The sequence below is a fragment of the Notolabrus celidotus genome, chromosome 12 (assembly GCF_009762535.1).
Source record: "Notolabrus celidotus isolate fNotCel1 chromosome 12, fNotCel1.pri, whole genome shotgun sequence".
Lineage (NCBI taxonomy): Eukaryota > Metazoa > Chordata > Actinopteri > Labriformes > Labridae > Notolabrus > Notolabrus celidotus.
Genome location: NC_048283.1, coordinates 24651061 through 24674440, shown reverse-complemented (window position 1 = coordinate 24674440; position 23380 = coordinate 24651061). Strand labels below are relative to the sequence as shown.

At 42.6% G+C, this 23380-nt stretch overlaps 1 protein-coding gene and 1 long non-coding RNA gene across 2 annotated transcripts in view; one reads left to right on the top strand and one right to left on the bottom strand.

Moving 5' to 3' along the window:
* znrf2b (zinc and ring finger 2b) overlaps positions 1–23006 on the bottom strand; it is a 39758-nt gene extending 16752 nt beyond the window's left edge. The window contains exon 1 of the mRNA XM_034696906.1: positions 22097–23006. Coding sequence (XP_034552797.1) covers positions 22097–22511 — 415 coding nt within the window. The 5' untranslated portion in view covers positions 22512–23006. The remainder of the gene's footprint in view (positions 1–22096) is intronic.
* LOC117822269 lies at positions 5911–8122 on the top strand. The gene is made up of 3 exons (XR_004633149.1): positions 5911–6014; positions 6684–6777; positions 7564–8122. It is a non-coding gene; the product is annotated as an uncharacterized LOC117822269 (long non-coding RNA).
* Positions 23007–23380: the final 374 nt, after the last annotated feature.

The window sequence follows — 23380 nt, the reverse complement described above, 5'->3', positions numbered from 1 at the left end:
CGATGGTGTGCAGCTCATATCAACTGAACTGTCTGCAGGTACATGTAATGGTGAAAACATCCGTGTCTCAAGGACCCTGACGGTACGGCTGAGGTGGTGGCTTGGCCCCTTTACTGAGAACCAAAGGAAGCTAGGCTATCGACTGCTATAGACGGGCCCAGGTCTACCAGGTTATTTAGCTAATTTGAGGCACTTTTTGCACATTTTTCGTTGCCTTTCCGATGGAGCACATGCATGTTCCCCTGCCTGCACTGATCAGCTGTTCAGGTCTGTGGACTACGGAAGAGACAAAACTACAAACAGACTAAATAAGCAATCTGTATTTCTATAGCGCCAAATCACAACAAATATTATCCTCAGACTCTTTCCAAACAGAGCAGGTCTAGACTGTACTCTATGTTCTATTATTAACAAAGGCCCAACACAAGACATGATAAGATCCAGTCCCATCTTACAGACAGGACCCAGTCTGATCTCATCTCTATCCAGAGAGAGAGGGAAAGACAGGATCCCAGTGTGTCCGTCTAAGGCTATTGCAGCATAACTATGAGCTGGTCTAAGCCTGAACCAGCTCTAACTATACGCTTTATCAGAGAGGAAAGTTTGAAGCCTACTCTGAGGACACCTTTGTAATCTTTAAGTTTACAGAGGAAGAACAAGAGTCAATGGACTGAAGGAGAGAGGGGAGGAACTACTGATCTAACTGTAGAGCAGAAGTTCCTCCTGTGTTACCTGGTGGAGCAGTTGTGAAACTGTGAGCTCATGAACCCAGAGAGCAGTACATCTGGATTAGGGATGTACATTTTAAGTATTTTCCGTGATCGATTTTTGGAAATGTTAACGATCAATTATCGATTAATTGAAAAAAAACCATTATTCTTATGTCAAAAACAAGGCCAAATAGGTTGTTTTCCCCCTAAATTTTATTTTCTACAGCAACAAAATGCATATAACTGACAGGATTGAATACGGGCACATGTTTGACACGCAGAATATCAACGATCAGGCTCATTCAAATATTCTCAGTGGATATAGTCTTATAATGTGAAGGCTCATAATACTAAGAGAAAAGTACTTCAGACTCACAGTGTCCAGTTTTCTGTCTACTCGTTTTTATTGAGAAAAATAAACATGTGTATTCGGTCAGGTGTCAGCCAGGAGCGCAACCGGGTCAGAATCAGTCCCGCTGCAGAAAAGCCCAGACGGCTCTGATGTTGCTGGTCTGTAAACGTAGCGTACCAGAATTTCCCACCTGTCTGTTGCCTTCGTATCCAAAGGTGGGATATATCCTGTTTAAAGCTGTCAACCTTTGTGTCCGTGTCGTTGTTGGAAGCAGTTTTGTATTGATCCTCTTTTAAAAAGCGCACGTGGAGGAGACCTGACGCACAGCCGCAGCCGCCAGCTGAGTGTCTCCGCTGTGCGCAACACCTTTAACAGCTGATTCACATCGAAACATGCTTTAAACTTAAAACACCTCTCTGATAGATGAGTGTAATATGAGACCACATGATGTTTGTTCCACGTGACGGAAAATTGATAACAAAAATGTGTGTTTCGAGTAATTTCTTAACAATCAATTAATCGATAATCAATTAGTTGTGGTCATCGCTAATCTGGATCTTTCCTTTATGAATCAGAGGATACCGGCGGCTCACATAGTCTGCATCACTCAGCATCCAGAGTTACCGGCCTCACTTAACGTCGCTTTCTTCACTTTTTCAGAAGTTACATCAGGAAAGCAGAAAAGTTTGATCGAAGAGTGCCTTCAGAGAACACCGGGTAATCTGACGCATTTCCAAACTGAGCCACAGGTTCACTGAGAATAGTGCTTTGGTTGGAGTTTGTTAAAATTAGCTTAACTCTGCGGTTGATCCCACTGTGGTCTCCAAATCATTAATTTCTCTCTGCTGACAAAGATAGATTCTAAGTGCTATTTAAGTTGGCCATCAACCTCTTGGCCTCAGCTTGAAAACTTTCCAACCTTAACCAGAAGTCTTCACAGTTCAGACCGAATAAGCACCGTATCACTGCAACTATCCAATCAGCTGTCTGGACGGTATCCAGTGTGCCGTGTTCATTATCCACAGTCCTTAACTCAGCTCTCCACCAGCCCCTGAATCAGCACATCCTGCACTCCCCGCTATTAAACAGGATTTATAATCATCATTTTATTGATCCGTTCAGTATTCATTGACAAGCCTGGTTGCACAACAATCCTCCAGCTCAGAGGATCACACACAAACACCTACAAGGTTACACAGAGGAACCACTTTCATCCTAACTTCATTTTACAACAGTCAGGAAAATCCTCGAGTTGAAAAGTGCAGAGCATGAGGGAGGAAGGTAGGCCTTTCACAGGACAGACATCAATCATGACCGACCGATTTTCCTCCTCTCTTTCTCTCTCTCTGAAGTGCTCTTCCCGCCCATGATTGCTGGAAAATGAGGGCAGTATTCACGCTCCTTGGTGGAGAGGAAACCGGTTCTTGTGGAGGAAGAACACATTCAAAATGAAGGACAGGAAAGTGTTCACACTATGAATAGTTGGAGGTAAATCCCTGCAGCCATCTGGAAGCAGCGGGACATGAATCTGCAGTGTCGCTCCAGAACGTCAGCGCCATTACACACCGGCGTGCCAAACACACCTTGGTTAAATTCTCAGCAAATGACACCACACTGCTACCAAACACCCACATACCACTGCTCGGTTGTAAGCTGTTATTTTGATGTGCATGTGGAGGGTTTCGGATGCTGTGTGTTGGAGGATTTGTTTTCAAAACTCTTTCAAAAGAAGATAAAACATGAGCAGAATTAAAAAATATTATAATGATGGACTTCATTTAGATTTAGGAAAGGATACATTCATGAACCTTTAACGTTAATCAATGTCGTCTTTGAGATTTTGAATTATTGTGTATGTGGTTTCCGGTACTTCTGGAGCCAGCCTCAAGTGGACACTCAAGGAACTGCAGTTTTTAATTCAGTATCAGATTCAATTCTCACGGCCAGAGGTTAGAGCTTGGCGCAGATCTGAATAGGAAGCACTATTCAATAGAACACTGGTGTGAACGTAGTGAGACTGCCTTATACTCACTTCTCCTCTCCAGTCTGTTCTTCTTTCACTCATTTATTAAAACTGTAAATACGTTGAACTACTCATAGCATTGATAAAAAGGTAGAAATTGTTTTACATGTGTAGGACTCTCTCTCTGCAAACTCTCTTCGAATGAACTTTATTGAAATCATTGACGACAAAAACACAGCGGGAGAATTTATGAACAGGCACTTATGACAGAGGTTTTAAAGAGAGATAAAAATAAAGAGAATACGAAACAGAGTAAATTAAATCATAGGATGAGTAAATTAAAGGATCAGTAGTTTTAGTCTTGGATCAGATTGACAAAGATTACAACCTGACTCTCGCAGCCTCCTGAGATCCCCCTCCGTCCAACAGGGTGGACATCACACTGAGAGGACGTGTGTGAAAAGTCCCGTCAGGTAAGTTTAGATGGCATCATTTTCTAGAAACTTTCCAGAGTGGATGTGTGAAAACAGATAATGAATTTCACGACTGTTTGATTCAGTGTTTTTACTGGTTTAACCCATAGACTGCATAGAAAATGGACGTAGTATCCGTGACGTCACCCATCTGTTTCTGAAGCGATGTTTTGAAGCCGATCGTTGGCGGGTGCCATAGTGGAAATGCTGAACTCAACCTAACTTCTGTCGAGCTAGTGTGAGGTAAAGAGGCGGGCCTTTAGCCTTTTCACTAACAGCTACAGTGTGCCCGCCTCTCAATCAAGTCAGCCATGCCCTTATTTGGACAAAACTCGTAAGTTTAATATCTTAAAAAATAACGAGTTATAAAAAAATTCCCCCTCGTACAGTTTATGCCGATAGAGAATTGAGCTATTCAGACCTAAACTGTTTTTTAACCAGGCTGTAAACATGTTTATTTCTGCTGTAAAGATCATCTTCTTTGAGTGAGTGAGTATGTGGTTTCCGGTGTTTCTGCGGTGTTTCTAAGTGAAAGTAAACGTTCCAGCAGGTGGTGAGCTCCGTTAATCATCTGCCATCTGAGCCTCAGCAGATGGACAACACTTAAGAAAAACAGCAAGGGGTGGATATAAAAAACAATCGGCTGGTAAACAAAGTGAAGCCTGCTGACCGGCTCTTCATGCTGCACATGAGGACAGAGCGTGGCTGCACGAGTGTTTCCACAACACACACACACACACACAAAGTGAACTCAGCCAGGTTAGTATGGAAATACACTGTTTTCACTTTGACTGTGACTCTGTGTGTGTCTCATCAGCAGGAGGGCTGTGCCGGGTGTGTGTCTAAGGACACAATGAGAAAAGTGAAGGCTGCAGATTGTTTGAGAATCATAAACTATGACAGACTGTCACAATACATGCACAAACATCTTCATTCTTATCCTCTAATAAAGTTAAAATACTCGCTTCTGAATGGTCAATACTCCATAACAATGGTGATTAATTCTCCCCTGCTAAAGGGAAACCAGGGACAACCTGATCGCACACTTCATTTCAGACCAATCTGCAGGAAGAAGTTCTGCCACATTTCACTTTTGCCTGTTGACACTGTGGCAGAAACGTTTCTGTCAGCATCCTAAATTGGTGAGCTAAACAACACAGAGGATATCTTAAATATATATATATACATATAAGATATGTTTATATATAAGATCTGGTGCAACCAAGAGAACGGCAGCAGGGATGGTGAGAGGATCCCTATATTGTCTCTCACTACAAAGTAACTTAAACCATAAGTGGTCGTGATAATTAGGGATGTGTGCATTTCATTAACTACACAATTAAATGTTACTAGTCACCATCAGAATTACTGGTCGGTTAAACATGTTATTAATGTTGTAAATACTGCAGGCCTGAAATGTGGGTCATCAGCTGTAGCTCCGGTTGACGACTACATCCGGTTGTAGATTGTACAACAAATGACAGATGGCATCTCATAGTGTGGCGTGGTTTGGCTGTATTTTGATTAAGAAAATGGAGATTAAGTTGTATAGAAGCTGTGTCCACTTAACTTGACCAGAGCAATGCTTAACAAACAAACAGGCATGGACGTTAACCTGTAGGACCGAAGGCTGGTGCTGGAAACCTGTTGTCATTGTTTACCCACAGACACTGTGATCGCATAGTCGTGTTGCATAAATTATGCGTTTTCTTATCGTTGGACAAGTTGGAAAGTCAGGATTTAAACTTCTGTTTAAATTATGAGCAAATAAGTGACTTCAGAACATCCCTAGTGATAACAGCAACAATATTCAAAGCTGAGACATTTGACTCATTTATGTTTAAAGGTGAACGACAAAGAGAAGGAGAGCTGAATGAGGACAGAAATGTCAACATCTATATTCCTGCTTGAGTCCCGTTCACCTTGTTTAAAGGCTGATTTATACTTCTGTGCAGCAGGGGCTGACGCAGACATGAGCCCCACATACTTGTGCGTCAATGTATCCGTGTCGCGCAGCAATTCTCTGCCGAAACCCTTGAGGGCAGTGTGGTCTCTATGATAGTCGGTTGCCTGCTTCAGGCCCCGCTACGATCTCTGTTTAAATTTCCACATAGATTCAGAGCGTGTTATGTTAATCTACAGCTGATACATGTTACTGTTTATCTTACAGACATGATTACATGAAGAATAGAGAGGAGATGAAATACACGGCCGATGTGCGGCCAATGAGCGGGGATCCCGGAAGTGCTGTAAATACGGGAAATACAATGCCGCCGAGTGGCCCAATCACAGGGCTTGTGGTCCATATTGATTCTTCACATAGTTACATTTTCGAGGAGGTGCACATCAGCTACGTGCGTAGGCCTCTGTGTAAGTATGGGAGCTACGCGGACCTCCAGCGTAGGCTACGCTGTCGATTTGACGCAGGAGTATAAATCAGGCTTAACGTTACCTTCAATGAACGTCACTTTAATGTGAATTATAACAAATAAGTAGGACAACGTTTGAACTCTGTGGTGAGTGAGAATGAGAGGAACTATTTTTCAGCTGTTTTTAAAAATTCCTTTATTTAACAAGGGAAATCATCTTAAAGTCCAAATTTTGTTATCAGTTTGTGTCTTCAGTTATTTTCCAGTAATAAGTGGGACAATGTATAGTGAGCAGGTGGTTATAAGACAAAACAGTTAGGGTCCTGCTAACCCTGCCAGGATTCTAATATGCATAACCACCCGCTAGCTTTACTGCATCTCCTACTTATACATAACACTTTTCAAAAAGTAAAATTATGAATCACCAAAACAGTAACTGTGGAAAACAAGGTTAAAAGTGTAATCTGTTACAACCAGGTGTGGGTAAAAACATCAGAAAATATATATTTTTAAAGAGATAAGTCACAAAAACTCAGATTTTTGTTTTAATAAATTCATAACTATAACAATGTGTGTAAATTATGACCCATCCCTACAATATATCATCAACAAACACAGCTTGAAGCTGCACTAACCACTGTTTTCACATCCAAACTGGATCAGGTGACCTTGAGTAATTTGATTTGTTTGAAGAGATGAGCCTCCAGAGAATTATAATCTGACTCTATTGTCTCTGTTGGCTTCATTGAACTCTGTAGCATCTCGTAGCTCATTGTTTCAGTTTGCTGAGGCCTGCACCCTTTGTGTTTGTTTCAGATCCTGATCGGTCTGCTGTCCAGCTGCAGAGAAAAAGACTCAGACCAGAGCTTCAAAACATCGCTGTCATCACCCGAGGATGACATCACAGCTGGTAAGTCCATGCAGCGAGACACTACTCAAATGACGGGAGTGAACGGAGATTAGTAGAACAGGTAAGGTAGCAAAGAGCTTATCCCATCAAGGTAGATTTCAGCTAACTGGGACTGACTCAGCCTCTAACACCACCGTGCCTCAGCTCTGTGCTGCATGACCTCCTCAAACCTCACACTGACCCACGGATATCCCTCCACAGAGACACAATGTTATTGTCCTCAGTATCAGTGTGCAGGATTCAGATAATTGCTTGCTAATGAATAATGAGAGCAACAGAAGAAATAACAGTGAGACAGTTCTCTGTCTCCTCCACAGCCTCTTGGAAAGCTCCGGTCTGGCTGCAGCTCTCGGCAGAAATTAGACGGGCAACAAACCAGTCGTGGCTTTACTGAGTGACAACAACAGACTCACAGAGCAGACAGCCTTCTGCAGATTGGAATTACCATCTTTGTCCTCCACACTTTTCAATAGTTAGGCATTAATTTCACTCAAGTTTGATTTAATTTGCACTCAGTGAAAAGAAATGCTGTCCATACATCTGAATAAAGTGAAAATGAGTAGTGTGTAGGTTTCACTTTGGCAGCTCTGCAGAGGAAACCTTCTCAAAGTGTGACTGAAAACTCTCATTTCTATTTGCACCACAGTGTTTAACTTTATTGCAACACTCCTGTCCCTTCGTGAAAACACAACTAAACACAGATCACACACACACACACACACAAATAATCTGGAGCTATCTGTCTCATGATGTGTCTGACCTGGCCTCCCGTTTTTACATCCTTAGGTTACGACAGTCTGAAGCTGCTCGAGCAGATCGCCCGTGTGTGCGTCCATGGCGGTAATGGCTGCAACATAATCCTTTGAGATGAATGCATCTAAACAAGGAACATCCAGGAAATGTGCTTTAAACAACTTTAAGAGAAGTGGAAATCCTCCTGCTTCACTGAAGTCACTGGGGATCCAACGTTTAGTCTTCCCGTCATCAACTCACACTGAATATTCTGGCTTTGACTCTTACATAAGAGACACTATTGTTGATAAGTTGTTAAATAGTGTGACTGACCCCAGCCTTCTTACATCAGTTTGTTTGTTTACAACACAGAGCTGACAGTAAACAGTTAAGAGGCCATGTGTGACAAACTGTGGCTGAGACCCAGCTCACTTTGTGTTGCACACAAGACTAAAGACTGATCATAGAGCTGAAAATATCCACTGTTTTCAGGCCCACATGTCTGTGAAAGCTTTACATTAATAGAACCCTGGAAACAGTCTTTGGCCTAACTTTAGCAGATTTACAGTAAAAAGATATGAAGAATATGAACTGTCCTTGATTTAAAGAAATGTATCTTTTAATAAACTGTTGCAACAATATAGCTTGATCAGAAGTCAAATTGAATCATTGATTATCAGTATTTATCAGACATTGCTGTATCGCCAGCAGCTAATGGTGAACAACTTCCAACCATGACTTCCTTTATTCCATGTGCTGCATTGTTTACAGTCCAATAAGCTACTTGAGAAGTAATCACATAAACGCTAGCATTTCTTTGTTCAGAGAAGCGTCTGTTTGTCAGGTCTTTTCTGTCTGGTGAGTCTCAGCTTCACTGTAAATAACAAGTCACACAGCGGCTTCACTCTGTCTGACTTTAGCGGTGTGAACTCGAAGAAGGAACAGATTTTCTTTGGATTTACCTTCAAGTAACGTTTCATTAATTTGCTGAAATATCATTATGCAGGTTTGTAAAAGTCAAAAGTCAAACTTTGTCAGGTCTGTCCTCATGAGGTGAACAAAACTACTTTTAAGATGTGGTTTTATGGAAGCTGGATCGATCATTTCTGTCGTCACATAGAGGCTTCACTTTGTCTTACTTTAGCGGTATGAACCCAAAGAAGAAACTGTTTTCTTGTGATTTACTTTCAAGTAATGCGTCTTAAATTATCCAAAATAACATTACCTTGAGGCAGGTTTGTACAAGATAAACGTCAAGCTTTGCCAGATCTGACTTCAGGAGAAGAAAACAACTTTTAAAATGTTTGTTGGATGGGGTCTCGATCGATCATTTCTGATGCTTTACAGGAAGTTGGAAAATGTCAAGCAGATTCGTTGCACAAATTAAAAGCTTTGATCTAAGATGGATCTGCTTGTCTGTTTCTGGTAAGTCTCAGCTTCACTGTAAATGATAAGTTACACAGAGGCTTCACTTTGGCTTATTTTAAGTGGTATGAACCCAAAGAAGAAACTGATTTACGTGTGATTTACTTTCAACTAATGTGTCTTGAATTTGCTGAAAAAACAACATGATGCAGGTTTGTAAAAGTTAAAAGCGTTGTCAGGTCTGTCCTAAAGAGGTGAAGAAAACAACTTGTGAGTTGTGTTTGTTGAATGGAGGCTAGATCGATCATTTCTGATGCATTCCAGGAAGTTGAAAATGTCAAGCAGATTTGTCGCTCAAATTAAAATGTTCAATCTGAGAGTGATCTGCTTGCCTGTTTCTTCTAAGTCTCAGCTTCACTGTAAATAATAAGTTACACAAAGGCTTATTATTATTATTATGAATTTTTAAAGATTATTTTTGGGGCTTTTTGTCTTTTTTTTTACAGAAAATGTGGGGGACCGTGAATCAATCCTACGACCAGTGCAAATAGGACTTTCCGCCTCTGTGCATGGGGCGCCCTTCACTAACGAAGCCAAACCAACGCCCCTATTGTTTTGTATCTTAATCTCTTACTTTTACTCAATTTCATATTCCTTTAATGTTGTAAGTGTTATTAACGTTTTGTTTTAAAGTCCGTAGAGCACTTTGAATTGTTCTACACAGAAAGGGTGCTCTAGAACTCACCTTCCTTGTCTGGCTTCACCTTGTTTTTCATACACCAAAGACTAAAGATACCTGATTGGTCAAGACTACTCATACTACAAAAATAGCAGCTACACTTCCCATGCTGGGCTCCTGGCGCTCATCAACAGATGTAGTTGATTCCTTCCCCCCATCAAGCCACACACAACTTAGGAAAACAAAACTGAAAGTATCAGTGATGTGGAAATTAAATCTTGTGACTAGCTTTTAATAACAAAGCACTGAAGTCACAGTTTGCTTAATTTGGTGGAGAATCATTAAACATAATTAACAACAAAAACTAATGAACCATAAATATGTTCCAAGTGGGCTCAAACCCTCACAGTGTCTTCCAGTACAGCGTTGTATTGCTTCTGGCATATTGAATCTGATTGATTTGTAATTACCATAAAACAACCTAATCAAAGCAACATTCAATTTAGCACTTTACAAATGATTACACAGATTGAGCCGGAGCTAATGCCAGCATTCATTGATATTCATTGAAGTCTCCGCGAACCATCCGAACTTGTCTAAGGTGGGTTTCAGTATTCTACAAGAGCAGACAGCTGGTACTGTTTAACCACAGGTCAAATAGGGACAAATGCTGCACATGCTGACTGCAGTCTGGCCTTGGTGTAATAATATACCTGTGTCTGCTTTGAAGCTCAAATATTCAGTCGTAGAAAGATGCTGTAGCACTACTTTTTGTGCACAAAGGAAAAGGTTCAAAATTAATGTTCAGGTCACAATTCAAACGCTTTTGATTTCCATAAAATAAGAACAAGGCCAAAGATCTACCTTCAGATGTTTTAATATTCAACACATGTATATTGGTAAGTCAACATGGGTGACTTCAGTTGTTATGGCTGAGTTGACCTTGACTCAGGGTCTCAGGACATATGACTGTGTCCAGACTTTGCCTGTTGTCATGCTTCTCACTGTACTGTCACCTTTGTTTCATCTGATACTTTAAGATAAATGTATTCTATAAATTCCACCAGGAGTCTTGGCAGCAAGACAGCAGAACCCTGACCTGGTTACTAAATACAGAGGTGTCTCAGAGGTTTGAGACCCCTTGATTGACACTAGAGACCTCTTGAAAGCCATAACTGCAAGACTTTAGGGGGTCTCTAAAAAACTTTAAATTATTTTTATTTTACACTTGCTATTGTCACTAAAAGTGCAATTTGAAAGCTTACTATTTTTCTCTCCCTTCATGTGTGGTGCGGTTCCAAATGGTCCACAATCCTTGAACTAACATAGCCCCCCCATACAGCCTGAAAGCAGTAGACTCAGTATGGGAAAAAAAGCTACAGAGAAAGCTAAGTTCATCAAGCTGAATCAGAACAACGAAATTGGAGCAGAGACAACGCATGTTCAGCAGCTATTAATTCATCCCATAGACTGTACATAACATGGACGTCATCTCGCTCGGCTCAAAGTGAGGCTGCCACAAAAACTGCTCCCCCCAGAGGCTGGCTGCAGTATAGGTCAAAGGCTCCATCTCCCCCATTCATTTGAATGTGGCTGCGGTCAAACTTAAAAAAAAAAACCATGTTGACGAATGTTTCTCACATCCGTATGCTGTGGTGATATGTAGTTATTATTTGACTGTTTTGTGTTCAAGGCCTCTTTTTTCTGAAAAGTTTCTTCTTCGTTAGTTATTAGAGTTAAAAAAACGAGGTTTTACATCCGGTTTTACTTTGAGTGACAGCTGCCGTAGAGAGAAACTCTGTAGGACCTCAGGACGGTACGCTGTAGGGCGGAGCTTGTTACCGTGCAAACACAATTTTTCTACTGCGCACACTCTGGTTTAAGAAAATGTACAAGATGTCAGCGTTCTAGAACGGGATATTTTGGCTTCAAAACCATACAATGGGAAAAGGCAGAGTGACACTATCCATTATATAGACAGTCTATGGTTCATCTTTGCTTCCCTATGGTTTGTAGGGAAGCAAAGAGCTTGCTATTCTCCAAAAAGGACAAAAAAACCTGGCTTGTGATGAGTGCTTTTTTTAAGGAGAGCAGGACGACTTTACATTGTTTGGTGAGGAAGAATTACGCAGCTTGCCTGACGTGAACCATCCAGGGAGGCTGTGGCATCATCACAGGAGAAACATTGGAAAGATAGTGAGTCGGGCTGCACGGTGGTGTAGTGGGTAGCGCTGTTGCCTCACAGCAAGAAGGTTCCTGGTTTGAGTCCCCAGGCGGGCAGGTGCCTTTCTGTGTGGAGTTTGCATGTTCTCCCGGCGCATGTGTGGCTTCTCTCGGGTACTCCGGCTTCCTCCCAAAGTCCAAAAACTTGCTCACCAGGTTAACTGATCACTCTAAATTGCCCGTAGGTATGAGTTTGTGTGTGTGTTGTCTGTCTTTCCATGTTTGCCCTGTGATAGGTTTTGCGACCTGTCCAGGGTTGCACCTGGAATTGATTCCAGCCCCTCGTGACCATGAACGGAATAAGCGGTCAAGATAATGGATGGATGGAAATAGCTAGTCTCACTTTCTGCTGAGTGTGAAAGGAGACTCTCTGCTGTAAATGAAACAGCCAGCCTGAGCTGCAACAGGTGGCATGAAAAAGAGCCTCTCTTCCTCAACAAACCCCCAGTGGACACATTTGATACTGGACCGCATGTGAGATCCTGGATTAAAGCAGGTTATTGTCTCTCTGCCTCTTGGATACCAGGACGATTAGAAAGGAAGCAGAGCTGAGGCCTCTGTGGTCCATGTTCACCCTGACGGAAACACCTGCTGAGCATAGGAGATTTGTACAGCGTCATGCTCGTGTGTATGTTGGGTTTGTGCACATGCAAAACACAAGTGTGGATTTTGTACTGCAGAGCATAGTTATTTCTGGGTAATGTAGTTATTATTTTATCTTGTATTGAACAGTTTGTTGCACATAATAGAGGGAAATTAGAGCCTGTGCTTTGTTGATGTTGTTGTTGAGGCTGCAGAGAATCTACTTTGTATATGTTTTATTAAACCTCTGACCCAGCTATAATTACTTTTTGCAGGTAAACATGATGCACGAACTGAGGTCCTTGAATCCAATTTGTTCGTCTGGGCCCAGCTCATTTTGCAAACATCCATAAAATCAAACGTTTTCTTCAATTTAGAACTGCATCCATTTAGGTATTGCCAGACTGCTGAGCTGTTATCACACGCTGCGATAGGAGACCATATCCATTCAACACACTGACAACAGGAAAGCATTTCCATCATGAGCTTGCAGCTGCAGTCTAGCAGAGATGGAAATTTCCAGACAACTCAAATCATAATGGCGTCAGACTTTGGACCATGACGTTATCTGCCTGTACACACGACTGCTGGAGAACGAAGTTAAGGTTTCAGTCAGCATCAGCATACATAATTTTACCCAGAAGTTTTCATTATATGAGTCAGTGAAAATCAACTCATTCAGAAATCCACTCCAGATCCTTTAGTGGGAACTGTGTGCTGAAGCATCATTACCCAGGGACACTTATATTTGGTGCATGAGCAGATGAAGCACAGTGACATTGCTGTATCTTGCTGAACTTGCATGCAAAACACAGCCAGTTCACACTTCAGAGAGCATCACTGGGAGGTATTAGAGGTGTAGAACACATGGGATAAGGGGCCTGTGGGCAGATTAAACGTTTCCACTTCAGTGATCTCAGCAAAGATGATTTGAATTCAAATATTCCCGACTGTATTACATTTATCACCACTTTGCAGCCCCCTGTTTTCAAACTGTGAAATACAGCAGCTTATTATGTGGCTCTGCTCTGTAGATGCTGTGTCATTTTAGGGCGGCAGTCATCTGTCTTGTTGTTTTGAAGTGCCATTGAAGTCAAGTAACCTGGTGTTAGAGAGAGTCAAAGTCCACAGTCAGGGGTGGCTGCAAGGAGCACGGAGAGAGCCGGTAACCTTCCATTCAGAAAATCTGAACAGAGTAAAGCTGTCAAAATCTTTGATTCTTTAATACTTTCTAATACCTTGTGCTTTAAGAAGACAAAATATCCATTAATATTATGTGTGATGACACTGAAAAGCACCAGTGTATAAAAAATAGGTCTATTGGTGATGTTTATGTCGGCATAAATACTTGAAAAAGATTAAGTAAAGAGAGAGGGCGCCAGTAAAGAAGACACAGTGAAAGTTAAATAAAGTATTAAGATGCTTTCGTGATTTTTTTTTTACAGCGATGATGCTGTAAGGAACTTTGGTTGATGCCTCCGTACAAACGTGTAGGAAAGTGTTGGATTTTGTTTGTTTGCCGCTGATATCGTGCTTCACCCTGCCTGCTGTGTGTCTCTGCTCCACCCTCTGTCACAGCCTCTACATGGCTAACGGTAAAATTCCACCGGTGCGTCTCCGATCCGTCACAGCAACGGATCTGATAGGTTTCTATTCTAGTCAATGTTTTAACTTCCACTGGATCCGCACCATTGCGTTCCAGTGGCGTCTCTGATGGCAGGTTGGAGCCCTCCAGATCAGATACACAAGACTTCTTTTTTTGCAGAATGCCGGAGCACGACGCATCAATCTCAACAGAGCAGATAGAGCGGGACAGGAAGTCAGGCACCAAAACAAAATGAAACGTCGGGTTAATTTTCAGAATAAAACACTCTGTGTTATCACCAGATCGTATTTCACTTAACTACAACAACAAACCGTCATGATGAGCGGAGCCAGGCCTGGAGTCAACAGGTCAGAGGTTTTCAGAGGACCAGAAAGACAACATGGATGAGGAGAGGAGGAGATACCTTGATTCAGTGATTACTGCAGGAAAACCTCAGACAGACGTGGCACGGATCTGGTGGAAGTCCGATGTAACTTTCCTCATTCATAGGTTAGCAAATGTTGACATTTTATTCAGTCCTTTTGGCGTCTCATAAAGATCTACACATAGCATCTATGTTAGTCCCTGCCTGCAGACTGTCGACGGAGAGCATCACATCACTGAATAATGGACATTCAGAAAATTATGTAAATACAAACTAGCAACAAAATACACAAAAAAACAACAACACCTTAAGTTCTGTTCTCTGAGTTTGTTCTATCATATTTTCAATCAAATGTTTTCTTTGTAAGAACACAATTTAGCCTTTGAAGAGTCTTTTTCAAAAGTAGTCTTGAAAGGGGGGTAGTCTCATAGTCAGGGTCGTCTTGCGTTAGGGTCAATATTGTGTTTGTAGAGAGTAATGCACAATTCAGTTCAACCCATTCACAAACTGTCCACCAAGATCACTGCTGACGTTTTGAAACTCAACTTTAGTCTAGAAAAAGAGCAGTGACATATGTGAGGTCTTCACCTTAGAATGAATAACAGCAGCTGACAAAGCCGCCATGAAGTCATCCATCGGTTTGTGAATTACTGCGTCTGGCATTTTGGACGTTGTCATCGTGGTTTGGCGCCCAAAGTGACCACATTTAATGAAAGGGTTAACACACAAAGTTACGACTCTATCCTGATTTTCAGGATTTAAAGCCTCACAGTTTTTTTCTCATGCCTTATCAAAAGCGGAGTTCTCTTTGTTCGGAGTCTTGGATGGCATTTCAGTCTCACAGGAATGTTGAGTGTCATGTGAGAGAGCCGGAGCTGACAGGCATGTGATTAAAGAAAGAGCTGCATTCAAATTCATTTCCAGAGTTAAAGCAAAATGATTCATATTTACATTCTTGGCAGACGACTCCATCGTGAGATATCTGCAGCTCAGACCGCATTGTGTGTGAAAGCGGAGCACGTCCATGATGACCATTATCCCCCTCACTCCCTACAGTCCTGATATTGACTTTATAATATTAGATTACAGTCTGACATAAAGCTCAGGAGGGTTATTCATATCGGTGTTGATGCAGGTGAGTGTGTTTTCTAAAACAAACACACATGAATGGACCATGCACACACACATGCTGTGGGTTGTGTACACAGGGTTGTTAATGTGAGTGTGAGTCAGCAGGCAGGCGCCTAATAATTAACTCAACACGTCAAGGTACCGTCCTCTAGTATGGTTCATGGAGGAATCAATACACACACACACACACGCACCCACATGCGCACGCGTACATGTGTCTGCAGTCTGTGTGAGCAGGTGGTGAGGTGTTCTCTCTGCTAAAGGTGTTGGATCTGTATTTAAAGACTCCTCCAGATTTAACAGCCTCACCGGTCTGATCAACTTCTCAACATTCAACGCAACGTATGACTGAGCGGCCGTTTGCTCCTCGCTCACAGCTGAACACTGATGAAGCCTGAACGCCTGTGAGAAATACAGATTTAAGGGTATTTACCAGATCGATCCGAGAGAACGAGCTGATGAATGGCAACAAACCGCCTGTGTGTGTGGGTGTGAGTGTGCGTGTGTGCAGGGGAGGGAGATAACGCTGCACAATAAATCAAAATGCTATTTCAAACACAATATGGCCAAGTGAAATATCCAAATCTCACAATCTGAAGATCTGGATGAAGGTTTAATTGGAGGCAAAGCAGCTCCAGGAAGTTCTGCTGCAGAGGCATCCTGACCTTAAAATCTTCTTCTCCATGTGGAAGGAAACACGTTGGTTTCTAATCCGAGGCTGCATGAACAGAGGTGGATATCGTTTTGTCTTGAAAGTGAAGACGATGTGACAGAATATTTATTCTAATGGACAGCAGGGGGCGACTCTACTGGTTGCAGAAAGAATGTCTGGCTGACGGTGAGTAGGCTTGCAAAATTCCGGGAATTTTCAAAGTTGGAAACTTTCCATGGGAATTAACGTGAATTTATGGGAATAAATAGGAATAAACCAGGAATTCACTAAATTGAAGGTTGGCTCTTAATAGGGAACTTGGATATAGTTAGGAAAAATATATTTTAGCATAATCCTGACTGAAATAACCAGATTTCATGCAAGAACAGTTGAATATCTATGCTATTCCTCAATCACATGCACATAGCACACTGCTTAAGGCTGATTTATACTTCTGCGTCTCCCCTATGCAGCGGGGGCTGACGCAGACAGGAGCACCACATACTTGTGCGTCGTTGTGTCCGTGTCGCGAAGCAATTCTCCGCCTAAACGTTTGAGGGCAGTGTGGTCTCTCTGATAGCCAGTCGCCTGCTTCCGGCCCCGCTACGATCTCTGTTTACATTTCCACATCGATTCAGAGCGTGTTATGTTAATATACAGCTGATACATGTTGCTGTGTATCATACAGACATGATTACATGAAGAATAGAGAGAAGGAGATGAAATACACGGCCGATGTTCGGCTGATGATCGGGGATCCCGGAAGTGCTGTAAATGCGGGAAAAACAATGCCGCCTAGCGGACCAATCACAGAGCTTGCGGCCCGCGTCGATTCTACGCGTAGTAACCATAGACTGTATAAAATGGTAGTTACATTTTGGAGGAGGTGCACATCAGCTACGTGCGTAGGACTCTGTGGGGCCCCCGGCTACGCCATCGATTCGACGCAGAAGTATAAATCAGCCTTTCCTGCAGGGCTATTGAGACCACGCCCCCTACATGCACTTTTTATTTGCATGTTGAATGGGAATTTGTTGGTATTGCATTTTTGTTAATTTTTCAATGGATTGGGACGGGGGGATGAGTAATATTTAACTCAAGTTTCATGTTTTTGTTCTTAAATGAAAGAATTGATCAATAAAATATTTAACACTTGATAAAGTTCTACTTACAAATAAATCTGTTTTAATTGTATTATTTTGGATGGATGTCTGCTTATAACCAAACAAATATTCACGCTTGGATATGAAACCTTTCCATTAAATTACCCTGAATTCCCATTTAATTCCCATAAATTCCCATGGAAAGTTTCCAATTTGCAATATTTCCAAAATTCCACCGCTTACCTTCCCATGAAAATGTACCCGAAATCTTCCATCCCCTTGCAACCCTAACGGTGAGTCTATGAATGTCCCTTGTTTTCGCATTTTCTAATAAATTGACGGGTTAGCTTCAAGTCTTGAATACAGAATGATGTTTATTTAATGTACTATGAACCCAAAGAAGTAGATCATGTCGGGTCTACTTTTAAGTTTGGCTACCTGCGCTTAACAAGATGCTAATGTAGCCTTACGTCACAGAAAACTCCAATGAAACTGAAATGCTACCTGAGACTATAAATTAAGATAACACCTCTTTTAATTGGGATGATTTTTACATTTTTGAATACTCATTCAATTCTGAAATAATCAAAAAGTTTATGCAACTATTATCTCATCTTAGAAACACATTTTCCCTGCTTTCATCAATGCCTGGTTGTAATACAGACCTCCCTTCAAATGCAAGCTGTAGTGCATCTAAAAGCTGGTCACCAACCGCAGCAAATATCAAAAGAAGAAGAAACAAGTGCAGCAGTGTCTTGACGTACAGGTGTAGTGTGGGTGTAAAAATGCAGAGACTGTTCATGTGCGGTCTACATGATTGTATAATGTAAACCTGCACGCCACGCTGCTGCGTCTCAGACACACTCTGGTGTATTTCTGCTACCAGCAGCCCCCTCACTCCGGTGCTACTTAAAGCTGCTGCCACATGTACGGTTAATTGGCCCAATGTCCTGCAGAGTGTTTCCCTTTAGTGTACATCATGTTATTATTAACACACAGTCTGTGGTGTACACCTGCAGCGCTCACGGCTCAGCATTGTCTCTGCTTCTCCGCATAGCGTGTCTTGCTCTGGATATAACATGAACTTGAAACCCTGCTCTTTCCTCAGGATCACTCCCTATATGTCATGTCTGCTGGTGTATGCACTGCAGCGCACTAAGGGCAAAGCTTCACTAAAAGCAAATCATGCAAATGCAAATTTCAAAATGAATGTCAATATCAAGGTCAAGAGCAAAAAACAAGTTTTAAAGTTACTCTACAGCTCTCGGTCCTTTGATTTTGCTCCTCGCACTGAGGAAGGATGCAGTGGTTAGTGTCAGACTCCAGCTGCTATAACTACTACTATCCGTCTCACCACTATCATCTCTCTCTCTCTCTCTCTCTCTCTCTCTCTCTCTCTCTCTCTCTCTCTCTCTATCCCTCTCTCTAACACAGTCTCAGCAGATGTGTTTCTAACATGAGTCTGGTTCTGCTGGAGGATTTTTGCCTGTTAAAGGAAGTTTAGCCTTGCCACTGTAACTTGCTAAATGCTGCAAAGTGCTCTGCTCGTGGTGGATTAAGATGAGATCAGACTTAGTCCTGTCTGTAAGATGGGACTGGATCTTACCCTGTCTTGGTGTTGGGTCTTTGTTAATAATAGGTCATAGAGTACGGTCTAGACCTGCTCTGTTTGGAAAGAGTCTGAAGATGACGTTTGTTGGGATTTGGCGCTTTATAAATAAAGATTCATTGATTGATATCCGTCATCAGGGCAGATACACCGATACTGACGTCTGCAGATATACTGGTGAGTAGGGGTTAGCCCGACTAAGGATTTTCTTAGTCGAATCCGATCCATCGGATTTTGCCCATAGTCGACTAATAGTCGAATGTTTGTTGTTTTTCCTTATTGACCCAAAGTCTGCATGATGGTGACCGCATGACAATATTACGCATAACCCTTTACAATTAAGAGACTTGCAGCTTAAAGTAAAAGGAACAACAGAATATTATAAGTATAAAACTTAGATTTTTTAAATCTATATTGCAAAAACAACGAGGTGAAGGAGAGAAAACTCAAATAAGGCCGCCATCCGTTAAACATCGAACAACGCGCCAGCATAGAATAAAGAATCAGGAGATGTTTAAACAGTGTTCGCACAGCGGAGAGCAGCACTGCGGAGAGTAGTTTGTCCAACTTAAGGCTAAACATTTGTATAATGTTTAAAATCAAACCTGAACCAGCTAAAGGGTTTTTAAATCTCTTAACAGGACCTTTTAAAACAGTCTTTCATCGCGTCTTTGTCCGGTTGAGTCTTTTCAAATTGTACAAGAGGAAAACCATCGTGTGTACGGGCAGAAGTGCGCTCCTTGCTTTGTTGACTGTAAATCCTGTCTTTGGGAATATCCTCTCTGATGGCGTGGAGGTGGATGGGATGCTGTGGATTGTTTTTGAGGCTTTGCGCAGCTTTGGGTATTCCTGCTCGTTCGTTTGGCCCCGTACAGTTTTTGTGTGGTCCAGTAATCCTTAATCTCACAGCCCTCTTCATGAAGCTGCTCCTCATCTTCATCACTAGTTTTAGGATCAACTGAAGTTTTATTTCCTGACATTTTGAGCTGCTATGAACATAGAAAGATTTAAAGACCAGCTGAGGTACGTCTGCTTCACAGCTCCCGCTAAATGGTCCACCTTTAATTACCAGGGGAGATTTAATTACCACTTTAAGGAGATTTAACGCTTCAAGAGCTGTTCTCAGAATTACATTAAATAAGTTTATATTTATATCAAAATAGGAAATGAGACACTATTTTTTACGGGAAACAGGAAAATAGTGTAAAATTTGACATTGAGCACCCCCATGGTTTGAATGGAATGATCCACGTTTCATATGCAAATATTCGACTATGAAATTGGCAGTCAACTAAGGCTCGTTAGAACGAATCGTCGAATATTCGACTATTTGTGGTCACCCCTACTGGTGAGTGTTTTCTTTGCACACAGGTATCTTACAGAGGAAGTTCCTGGAACCCTTTCTGAAGTCATCAGCTACCTTCAGTAAATATTGGGTTTAGAGAGACACTTGAAAGAGGATGTGTGCAAAGGTGCAAACTCTCATCCAATCAGGAATCAGAAACTGAAGATAGCAAAACTAAAATGTCACCCACTTATGCTCTGATAGACGTAAACACAACTTCTTCTTTATTCTTTGTTTTTCTGGAAACCGTCCAAACACTCTGCTGCTTTCTGTCACTCCTCCCGCTGCAGCCACCTGCTCTCAGCCACTCTCCAGGCCACACAAATCCATCTCTAACCATCCTATTGTCTTCCTCACATGCTCTCTAAAAACTCAGAGAGCTTTTTGTCTTCCCTCTCTGCAGACAAGCTTCCCACCATTTGTTCAGCTCAACAAAGAAGCTGGATGGAAAACTGGACAGGAGCGAGAGCAACCACAACAAAGTCCAGAGACGATGAGACACCTAAAAACAGCCCGGCCTTCTAATTGGATAACCTCAGCATGAGATCCAGGAGAGCTGCGTCTGACCTGCGGATGCTGCTGTAGAGTTCGTAATGGCATCAGAGCGGCTGATTATCGAGCCATCGATCAATCTGAATGAAGTGAACGCTCAGTGATCAGACGAGTGACTGCAGTCAGAGTTAATCAATGAAATGAACAAGGAGACGTGCATGGGCAGCCTCACACTGTTTATCTTAACGCTGCTTGGTCCAACTCACACATGTGAGTCATCATCCTCACACATGAGTGTTATTAAAAGCAGCAGGAGCCAATCACTTACCGGCTGCAGAGTCTGCGGAAGTCACATCAACACCACCCTGCTTCAGTCACTGCTGGTCCGCTAATTAAACCTCAGTGTGAATATGCACATATCACAAGTATCAATAATGTTTTCTGGATGGTATCATTATGATTTAAGGTGCAGAAATCAGTGCTGTGCGTGACTTAGGAGTGGTGCATTATTAACATACTGCTTCAGGTGGATGCACTTTGACTCCAAAGTTTAGAAACCCTCTCAGCACCGTCTGTAGCACATGTAGCAGACCGTGACGGCTGCAGGAGATCGGCTGCACTGGTATTATTTGACGACAAAAGTGTGATTTATGCAAATGTTTGATTTAGAAACAAGATTTAAGAGCATATTATTATACTAGTGCAACAACCGACAATCGATAAACACCTTCCCTCTGTTGCATAACTCGTTAACCCTAGAACACTATCGCCGGGAGCAAACACATTACATGATTTTCATTATGTTGCGTTTGTCTGAGTGTCGTGGTAGCTTCAGCATCGTCTCTGATGTCTTTGAAGGAGTGGGTGTTTCCCTACTCCAAAACCTGCTTTTTTCTACAGGCACGTGTTTGGGTGATTTTCACCCTTTCCTGTTTCTCTCTCCTGCAGCTGTTTGAGTGTCAAGGAGACTGTGCCTTCACCAGGGAAGTCTCAAATGTCCCAGGAATGGAGGAACACCAAGTTTCCAGTTTCAACATTTTTCGTTTTAGAAATGTATGGTGCTGAATTCCAAATTTTCAGTCATTTTAATTTAATTAAATTTTTTTATAGGGTCCACCCATGATACATTTTTTTCTTTTTTTTTGTCATGTATTGTCATATATATATTGATGACAGGTACTTTTTATTGGGTATATTATATCTGGTAAAAAAAACACCTGGCGTTAGTGATGGTGTTACTAATTTTAGCAATTCAAGGTAAAAACACATAAAATATGACATACTATAATGTCAGTGCCTAGGTATCATAAGTGGACACATAAATGTTAAATTGATGATGTTCATGTGTGCACACATACTTCATGCCAACCCTGCATGAGTGGGTGCCACTGTTGAGCCACCCCTGTCAGCCCGTCTGTACCCGCCCCTGCTTTTACCTCCGAACAGATGAGGCGAGAGGTGTGCTGGTAAGGATCCGATCATCAGCCGGGGACCTTCGTGCCCTCCGCCGGACCGCTCCCTGTCCGCCGCCTCCTCCGGGCTGCTGCCGCCGGACTCCGGGGAGCTGTAGGCTCCACTGCTGTTCGGAATGTTGATTCCGGATTGAGGTCTGGTCCCGGAGCCTCCGGAGCCCCCCACAGACCTGGCTCTGGCACCGAGGTGCTGGCTGGTGCTGGCTCCGGAGGCTCCGGACGCACCGTACGCATGGTACCTCACACCCCCCGCGGTAGTCCTGCTCACGTTACTGCCGTTGCTGCTGGCCGTGCTGGAGGGCAGGTCCGAGCCGGAGTAGGCTCTGGTGCGTCCGTTAGCAGCTGGGTTAGCAGTCGGGCTGCTCTGCTTTGCCCCCATGTTCACCTCCACTGACTCGGCTTTCAATATTAAAGAGGCGCTCTGTGAGCCGCTGCGGGACAGTGCGCCAGATTTACGCCTGAGGCTGACGCTCCACAGGACGGAGCAAAGAAAACTAAGTCTGCGTCAGTGCTCTCCCCCCGACACCACCACACACTCACTTAATGAAAAGTTAAACATCCGTGACAACAACTGGAGATGTGTGTGAAACTTTAGAAGCCGTCAACATGGTAATCCGTCAGTAAGAGTTGAGCTCGAGCTGCAGGTACCGTCCTCGTCTGGGTCGCTGTGCAGTCCTCTGGTCTCTGGTTCCTCTCAGTGTCCGCTCCGCCATGGCTCCTGAGCGGCGTGAAGGGGTGAAGAGCCCGGCTCCTCACACCTCCCTGCCTGATAACACATTGCTCAATAGAAGGAAGTGATGGAGGAGAAAGCTCTGCACAAAACCGTTTAATCAGCGGCAGCAAGGAGACTGCACAGACTAGCCAACAAGCTGGATACACTGAGCAGCGCTTCCGGTTTGACTTTTCAAAACAAAAGCTGCTGCGGTGCTTCTAGTCGGGGTTTTGTCACACCCTGTACAAAAGCCAAGGGGTTCCCAAACTTTACCATGCCAAGGCCCCCCAAACAGCATTAGCCTCTGGCCGGGTACCCCCTTTGCAAACCGACAGACAATGCTTCAAATTATGTAAAGAAACATCAACTTTTAGAATGTCTTTTCTTACTTTTATTCATTTTCTATAATTATTACATTTGTTGAGCATAGGAAATTATTAACAAACGTGTTATAAAAAAAAAAAAAAAAAAAAAAAAAAAAGATTCTATTTCTTTCCCTTCCCTCCAATTTTCTGAGCCCCTAGTCTCCCTGGCGG